The 8,491-nt window shown below is 55.7% G+C and overlaps 1 protein-coding gene across 1 annotated transcript in view; it reads left to right on the top strand.

Moving 5' to 3' along the window:
• Positions 1 to 256: 256 nt before the first annotated feature.
• Positions 257 to 8,491, top strand: part of LOC104838027 (PGC-1 and ERR-induced regulator in muscle protein 1-like) — a 14,173-nt gene continuing 5,938 nt past the window's right edge. Inside the window, exons 1-3 of the mRNA XM_010577535.1 lie at positions 257 to 389; positions 2,559 to 2,732; positions 8,416 to 8,479. Coding sequence (XP_010575837.1) covers positions 257 to 389; positions 2,559 to 2,732; positions 8,416 to 8,479 — 371 coding nt within the window. The remainder of the gene's footprint in view (positions 390 to 2,558; positions 2,733 to 8,415; positions 8,480 to 8,491) is intronic.

Below are 8,491 nucleotides of genomic sequence, written 5' to 3'. Positions count from 1 at the left end.
GATTCCCAGATGTGGCGTGGAGAGACAGGAAGATGGGAAGAAATCACTGCTGTGGAAGGGTTTGGCTGAAGCAGTAGTTCCAAGACTGGAACAATAACATTTCCTCAAAAGACAATAGCCTGATAGAGGGAGGTGGGTTTGTTTGGTTCTGCTCAGAGGCAGATTGATCCACGGCCAGCAAACTGTGTACAGTATGTGTGGGCTTCGGGGGCAGTGGTCTTTGTGCTGGAAAATACGGAGATTTGAACATGGGGTGATGCAACTGGAGATGAGTGCAGGAGCAAAGGCAGAGAAGCCTGCTGTAAGGAAGCCGCTCTGCGTTCATGAAGGCAGCACGCTCATCCGGCTCAAGCTGAAAGTGTGGGAGCTCCCAGACCCAGTTAAGGGGAGTAAGAAGACGTTAGGGTGGCCAGCACTGACCTGACTTGTGTTTGAGCAGTCATAAGCAGGGAGCAAGTGAAGATGAAAGCGGTGGGAGGACCTGTCCTCTCCATAAGATGGTACTGTGTTTGGATATGCTCGCTTGCATGTGCACAGCACAGCTAAATGGTCCCAAATAACTCTCTGTCCCTAATCACTGTTTATGCTTTGCAGATAGGGCAGGGGAATCGTGCCCAGATGTTTCTGTTCCCTGACCGCAGGACTACAAAGGCATCCTACAGCTAAGATCAGGACTTGTGAAGGCCAGTTGAGCCGTCCCAGTCTAGTGGACAAGAGCAGCGTATGGGCCCCTGGAGCCAGCCAGACTCCGATTTCTGATTTTGCCACCAAAACTGGGACGCCAGTGATCGCTGGAACATTGCGTCCCAGCCCTGCGCTTCTGCATCTCCTGTGACCTCATGTTTGACTGTTCTTTCCATGTCCCGTGCAGCTTTTCTCCCTTGCGCTGGGCTCCCCCAGCAGAATCAGCCCCCCCCCCAGGCAGGCAGGAGCTCTAGGTGTTAGGAGGATGTAAATAAGGCTCCTTGCTTTGTCCCGACTCAGGGTTTACATTTGCTGTTCTACCCTCGCTGGTGGGAGGCCTCCAAGCACACACGCTGCCTTAAGCACTCAAATGGATAATCAAGAATTGTCGTTGCGGTGCTGGCCCAGCTCTAATCCCAATTTTGTCTCAGAAACCTCTGTAATAACCTTCAACCTGAGGAGATAAGGACCACCGGTTGTTATTTTCCTGGCCATTATTCTCTGTGGGGCTTTTGTATTCAAAACGTGGAGACAAATTAACTCCCTGGAAAGAGCTCTTTGGAGGACTGGGACTTTTAATTCACAGGTGACTGAAGGCAGCGTATTGCAAAAGCAGGTGAATGAGGTAGTCAGGTCCTTGGGAGCCTTCAGCTTGCAAAGAGCTTTAGCTTTTTTGACAGTGGCATTTGGACTCCTCCGGCTTTGGGGATCAGCCTGCACAGTGCAAACGCTCTGCAGTGCTGCTTGTTGGCACAGCTCACTCCTCAACAGCTGGCACGAGTTTCCCTATCCCTTGCTGCAGTAAGCAGCGCTGGCAAGTCTCTAGCTGCTTTGAAAGCACTTTCCGCGGGCAGAGGGGCGCGCGGCTCTCCGTAACAAAAAAAGCGTTTGGGGATTCCTGTTTTACAGCCTCAGCTTTCAGAGGGTTAATGTCATCAGCTCTCCAAGGCTGATTTAATTCAAGCCAGACTGGAGTGCTGCACAAGGCAGCCTCCCCAGGAGCTGGAGCCTTTGCTCCCGGACATTCTGGCCCTCGGGAGAGGGTGAGCAGAGCAGCCGTGTGCGAGGAGCTACCGGTGTCTGTTGTGCTTGCAACTCGACCTCTCCTTTGCGCTTTGAAGCTGCTGACAGTGGGTGGGCTGAGATCAGCGGAGTGGCCGATACGCTGGGAGTTAGAATAACACAACCGCCGTGCCCCGTTCAGCTGGGAATGGGATCTGTTTGGAAGGGGGTGGGCAGCGCAGGGGTGAAGAACTGGGGACCTTGAGGACTGACGGAGTCCTGCAGATGCGGAACAGCTTGCATTTGGGGCTGGGGCGGGAGGGGAGGCCCTCGCAACCCAAAACATAATTAATCAGCGACTTGGACAGAAAATGGAGCTGTGGCTGCAGGTCCAGCTACCGTTGCCCTTTCCAGGCCCACAGCCAGAATGGGGAGGGGAGAGCTTCTCCAAGTTGATGCTCCGTGAGAAAGTCTCGGGTCCTTCTCTCTTTCCGCATCTCATCCCGGAGCTTGCTCTTGCTCCTGAGGGCCAGGGTCAGCGTGCCTTCCCCTCCCCTGTTCCAGCCCAAAGCAGCCTCTCTCCCTCACCTCCCAATGTTGGATGCGGGAGAAAAAATAATACCAAAGAGGTGGCCCAAGACACCAGCTCGTGCTGCCGTGAGTTTTGCTTTATGCCTTTACCACATGGGTCTGAGGACCTCCTCATCCCCAGCTGGGATTGCCCAAAATACCAATTTGGGGGGGATCGCCCAAAGTACCATTTTGGGGGGGACTTCCCAAAGTACCACAGCTGATACAGTGGCATCTGTCTTGCAGAGACCCTGATGCCAAAAGCTAGAGGGGCAATCTCACTCGGTCCCATGCTGGGACAGGGGCAGCACGGGGAGGGGGGAGCACACACAGAGGGGTCTTTGGTCCTGCCCTTGAGCCCCCGGCAGCCCCCCCCGGGAAGGAGAGGAGCTGCCCCCCCCCCAGCTCAGCCTGCTGGTGGGATTGTGAAGGAAACCAGGTGGTGGGGAGGGGACACAGGTCCTGCTGCAGGTGCGGTAGGTGTAAGGGATGGCTCAGCAATGCCCTGGGCTGCCTGCACCCCTCTGGTTTGCATATGAAGAAAAGCCCTGAAGGAAAGGTCTGAGCCAGCACTTGGGTGTGTGACAGCCTTCTGGGGCAAAGGAGGCAGCTGCTTTGGCGCTAGGATGGAGATGCCAATGGTTTTTTTTTGTTGCTGTCATTGTTTGGAGTGGTCCTGGCCCTGGGCTGTGCTGTGACCCCAGCGCCGTACTGGTAATGCTACTGGTATTGCTGCCTCGTGTTGCAGCAGCAGCGCTGAGCCCCTGCTCAGGGCCAAGAATCTCACATGTGCAAAGGCAGAACAGGCCTTACCCCAAAGCGCTTAGGATGGGTCGGTGACTGCAGATACATTGCTGCCTGCTGTTTCAGAGATTTGGACACCCACACGTGGCAGCTGGTGACCTACCTGCGTGGATCACTGGATGCCTAACGTTGCAGCACAAAGCAGGACAGGCTTGCTGTAGAGACTCCCGACATGCACAGGTCGGTGCTAGCAAAGACCCTGCTTTTCCAGCCTTATGGAACGCAGCTTTTTCCTTTCCCCTAGAGGCACCACGCCAGCTGGATGGGGTGCTGGGGAGATGTCAGCTTCCCCTGCACCCCTCCCTTACAGCCTGCAATCCTGCCTGCTCTAATACCATTACAGTCCTAATATCCTGGACATCTAAGAGACCTTTTTAGGATTAACATGGACCTGCGCGTCAGGAGGTTAAAAATCTAGGGAAACTGCTAACTTTCTAGCTGTAAGTGACATCTAGTGGAAATGGCAGGAAAAATGAGTTCCACGGGTAAAATACTGATCCTGTTGGGTTCAGTGGTGAAACTCTGATTGCTGTGAGCTGGAACTTCAGCCCAGCGGCTTCTTTTCAGGACTTGTGAAAAATAAATAGAATAGCCCTATCTGTCTGGGTATGACTTGCAGAGAGCTTGGCATGCTTGGTTTGTTTCACATCAGTGAGCAACGTGAAAAGTGAGATGGCTGTGACCTGACAGCACTCACCTGGCCTGACGGCTGCTGGTGCCGAGCCAGAAACACCACAGCCACAACAGACCGTGCGCTAGTCTGGCATTACTGCGCTACACTTTGGATTAAAACAAGGCAGTGGGCTAACTTTGCACTGCTAAGCTTCAGGCCAGTTCAGGTCTAGCCTGTCCTCCGACAGCTAGCAGCTGCTTCTGTGGCTGGCAGCGGCCGGAGAGAGGCAAAGCTGGGGAATTGCAGAACCTGCCCCTCAGGGATGGTGAGTCCAGGGTTATGGATATTGAGCCCATCTGTGTCCTGTGCCCCCGAGGCAGCCGTGTGCCCGGTTTGCCCTGTCTCCTCTTTCTTGGCGATGGAGGTGGCCGCCTTGCTGCCACCCCTGCCCCGGCAGGAAGGGTCCAGCCAACGGCGTAGATGTGGCCTGAGACTGTTCTTGCGTAGAGCAAAGCCGAAGCTTGCACGGAAACCTGAAACCCAGCGAGACTTGGATTAGCAACCCGAAACTCAGGCCAGGATACAAGCCTTTTGGAAGAGCTTGGCAGAGTTTCAGGCAAGTGCAGGCTGGGTTTCAAGTCAGCTCAGGCTGACCTTTGAGTGAGCCTGCTGCTGGCTGCTTGGGAAGCATGGGCCTGAATTTTAAGAGAGCCTGGGGAGTGAGCTGCAGGCAAAAAAATCCCAATGAAACAGTTAAAGCGTTTAGGCAAAAACAATGCAGACCTCTTATGGTTTGGGGGTGATAATTCCTAGCCGCTCACCTGCCCCCAAACCAGCAAAACCAGACTGGTGGTTACGGCTTCATTGCACTCTGAGTTTCAATGCAGACTTAACCCCTTCCTCAGCATGGAGTAACTGGTGCTCCCAGGCTTTCTCTGGGGTAGATCTAAATTCCCTGTTTGCTCTCCCCGTCACCAGGGAGGTCTCATGGCTGTTAGCAGTGCAAGGTCAAAGCTGTACCTGAGCAGCTCAACATTCCCTACTCCTGGAGATGAAGGGCTGAGCTATCTATGTGGCAGTTTGTACCTCGCAGGAATTTATGGAAGGGGAGAAATGAATCAGATCGGGGGGGAGATGACAAGATGGAAGGCTGATGCTGTGACAGCAGAAAACCAGAGTCCAGGGATCAGCCAGAGATGGGCAGACAAGGCCATGCTATGTCAGTGACCAAGGTTGAAGGTTGATGATCAAGCCAAAGCAGAAGGCGGCATGAGAAAAAGGCCACAAATAGAGCTGTCTATCCCAGGCAGTGGGAAGCAGCAAGGGCCAACGTAGTCTTGCTCCTGAAGCTGTGGACGTAATTCTCTTCCCATTATAGGTTTTTTTTTTTTTCTTTCCATTGCTTTTCCTGCAAACTCATCACTCTCTTCCTCCTCTAACACACAGCATGTGATGGGTCTAGATCAGGGCAGGGAGGATATGTTTGTAATCAGACCCACATTTCTCTGCATTGTCTGTGTTGTCTCGGCGGTGAATTCAGCCAAAACCCCCACACTCGTGATGTTTTAGTGCTGATTTTAAAAGCTCTGTGAAGGTAGAATTTTCCCAAATGGAGGTTCCTGGATAGGAAATTGCTTATCTTAGAGTATTATTCTATATAGCTCCGATAGCTCCTTTCCCCCCTGCCAGTTTGTTGAAGTCCCTTTACACTGGGAGTAACGAATGTGCAGCCTGAAGCCGCAGAAGGGGTCTTTATGCCAAAAGAAGTGCCCCTCCATGGCACTCCAGTTTTCTTGCCTAGCTCCCTTTTCCATGCCCTTGATTCTGGCTCCTTCTCCCACGCTGTGTCCTATGTCATCAGGCAGAGAGAGGCCTCATCTGCTGCTTTATTTCAGGCCCTTCTCTAATTACACGTTGACATTAGTTATTTATATAATGTCCTTAATACCAAAGCGTCAATACTGGAGGTGCTGGGAGGCGATGGGGAGGCCTGTGCCCGCCTGCCCGTGGCTTGGCAGGCGGCATCCGCCGGTCACGTTGGTCCGGAGGTGCTGGAGCAGCCCTGCAGCATCCCTGCATTTGGCATCAGCTCCTCTGGAAAGCTGGAGCCAGGTATCCCAGAGAAGCGCAGGGTCACGCACCACACGCCAGAAGGTAATCGGAGACGGTCTCGCCCGGGCTGCGACGGCTGCACGTCCTTCGCAGACGGCATAATGCCCCTGCTGCAGCCTGCGTGGCTCGGGGCAGCGTGCCTCGTCCTTGAAGTCCACGCTGCACTTTTATGGCCCCCCCAGAGGAAGGCAGGGAAGCGCTAGCAGATGCGTAATTTCCCCAAGGACAGCGTGTGGGCTTTACCCTGGACAGCTAAATAAATACTTGGATGTCTCCTGCGCCGAGACTTGTTTGTGTCTCTGAGGCCAGGGCGGAACGTGTGGTGGGGTGTGTGCAGTTCCTGTTGGGTTTGGTGTGTGCGGCCGCTCCGGCGTTGGGTTTAAATGTGACACCGATAACACGGGACGCCAGCCCGCTGCTGGCTTCCAGTTCCGCCTCGCTGCCTCTGTCTCTTTTATGTTCTCTGCTGCGGTTTGCAAGGCAGAGTTTAAAGGTTTTTCTGACTAACCCCGGCTGCCGGACTCAAAGGGAAGGAAGTTGACTGCAGCCAAGAAAAGGAAGCCAGTTGGTTTCCCTTCTGCGTCTGCAAGCGCGTGTGAGGGGGAGATGGAGAAGGGTGTAGCCAGATCAGAAATGAGATAGGACGGGAAGACAGCAGACCTCTTTCCTTCCATATTTTCTCGGCCCGACAAGCTCCCTGAGTGCGTTGGGCTGGAGCGCGGAGAAAGGAAGCGTGTCCTGATCAATATTGACCCGGCGGCGCGGGGCAGCGCGCTTCTGCTCCAGCTGCCGGTGGGCTGCGTGCTTCTGGCTCGCTCCCCGGCAGTGCAGTGCGTGAAGGCAGCCACGACGGGGAGCTTCCTTCCCGCGGGATGGTGGGTGCTGGCAGGGCAGGGCAAGGGTCCCCGGGCTCCCTGGAGCACGTAGTGCGACAGGGCTGGCACCCCGACCCTGCCGAGGACCCCCGAGGCGGTTGCGGAGCACGTGGGGGCCTCTCGGCTCACGTATCCCCTACACGGCTCGCCATCTCCGGTTTGGCGTCTCCAGCAGCCTGCTGACCCCAGGGGTGGTCGGAGCCCTTGGGCAGCAGGGGCTGGAGCTGGACTTGGACTCAGGCTTATGGGTGCTGTGCTGCAGGCAGCTACTTCAGGGCATCTATTTCTGGCCCCCCCGGGACAGGGGAGGGCATGCGGTGGGAGGCAGGCTCCGGGACTTGCAGGAGCTGAGGGCTATTTCTGGCCCCGGTTGCTGACCCATCAGGCCACCCTCAGCCGGTCGCTTCCCCTGTAACTCCCTCGTGCCGGGCTCATCCTGAGTCTCCAACCTCTCTCCCTCTGCCACCCACGCCAGATGCTCCTGGGCGGCGTGGGACGGCTGCCAGGCACCACGCAAGGCTTGTCGCAAGACCGCCACGCTGGCTGCGATCTTTTGATGTAAATCCGCAGTAGGCTGGCGGCAGGTGCCCTAGGAGCGCCGTCAATAGGCGAACGGTGCCCCTGAGGCACGGTTTTGTCGCCCGAGAAATGGGTAACCTACAGACTGAGGCAAAGAGGTGGGTATGCTGAAAAAAAAAGAACGGTCATTGCCAACCCGACGTCATGCTCCTCCTTGTACTAAAGGCTGGGAGCTTTGTGGCCTGGGCCTGGACCCCTTCTCTGCCGGCCATCCCACCGAGCAACCCCATGCAGAGGGCAGAAGCGAGCGGGGAGCATCGGGAGCGGTCCCAGATACCCCAAAGGCTGCGGGACAGAAACGCGTTGGCTGCCACCCTCACATCTTCCCTGCCAGCTTCTAAATATGGGCCTGCCCTCTCGGAACCCATCACACTCCCATCTCAAGTGACACACTGGGGGGGGGCGGGGTCTATTTTTAGCCTCTGAATGGATCCGTGCTGGAGCCGAGCTCTCTGCCCCCGTCAAGGGTACGGCATCATGTTGTGCCGGGAGGATTTTCCTGTGTGGCTCTTTGAATGGCTCCATCACCAGCTTAGGCTGTGGTACAGGTAGGGTGCAGCTTTGCGATCTTTTCTGCTTCTTCTCCTACCGCTGGATCCCCCTGGATCCCCCCTGCTGGTTTTGGGCTCTGTTGCATCTTCCCTCCCCAAAAGCCACAGGTATGGAAGGGGCTGCCGTGGCTTGCTGAAATGTCCTCGTTTGGACTGTGCTTCATGCTACCGTCATGCACGATGCCATGGCAGCAGGAATGCTCGAGAGCGTAAATCCCCCACATTTTTGAATGGGTTGTAAGCAAAAGGAGTAGGGAAGGGGTATGTGAGGTGCGATGCTGCTGTGGAGAGAATCCCGAAGTTTCTGTGCTGCTGTCTGTGCTCGGGGAGCAGAGGCAGAAGGGACCTGAGGGGGGTAGCGGCGGTCTCTCTCACTGCCGGTTGGGTTGTGGTCCAACACGGCAATCCCTGTCCTGCTGAATCTGCCAGGAGCTGCCCTTGCCTCCCACTGATTTCAGCTGGAAACGGGTGAGGAGGAGTGAATGCGGATGGCGGGGAAGCAGGGCAGGAACCCCGGGAGGGGAAAGGGTTAGGGGCATACAGCTCAGCTATGTCTGCTGATGCTGGTGCCCCCCTCCTCACGCCCTGATCTCTCCGGCCCCCTCCCCTTGCTTTGCTGCTGCAGGCATGGATAACTTCGAGTACAGCATCCAGCTGAATGACAGGGACTGGGCTGAGTTCTTCTTGGCGTCGGAGGAATG

The sequence above is a fragment of the Haliaeetus leucocephalus genome, unplaced genomic scaffold (genome assembly GCF_000737465.1).
Source record: "Haliaeetus leucocephalus isolate CR32 unplaced genomic scaffold, Haliaeetus_leucocephalus-4.0 Scaffold556, whole genome shotgun sequence".
NCBI lineage: Eukaryota > Metazoa > Chordata > Aves > Accipitriformes > Accipitridae > Haliaeetus > Haliaeetus leucocephalus.
The sequence above is the reverse complement of the archived record's forward strand: the minus strand, read 5'-3'. Positions and strand labels throughout refer to the sequence as shown.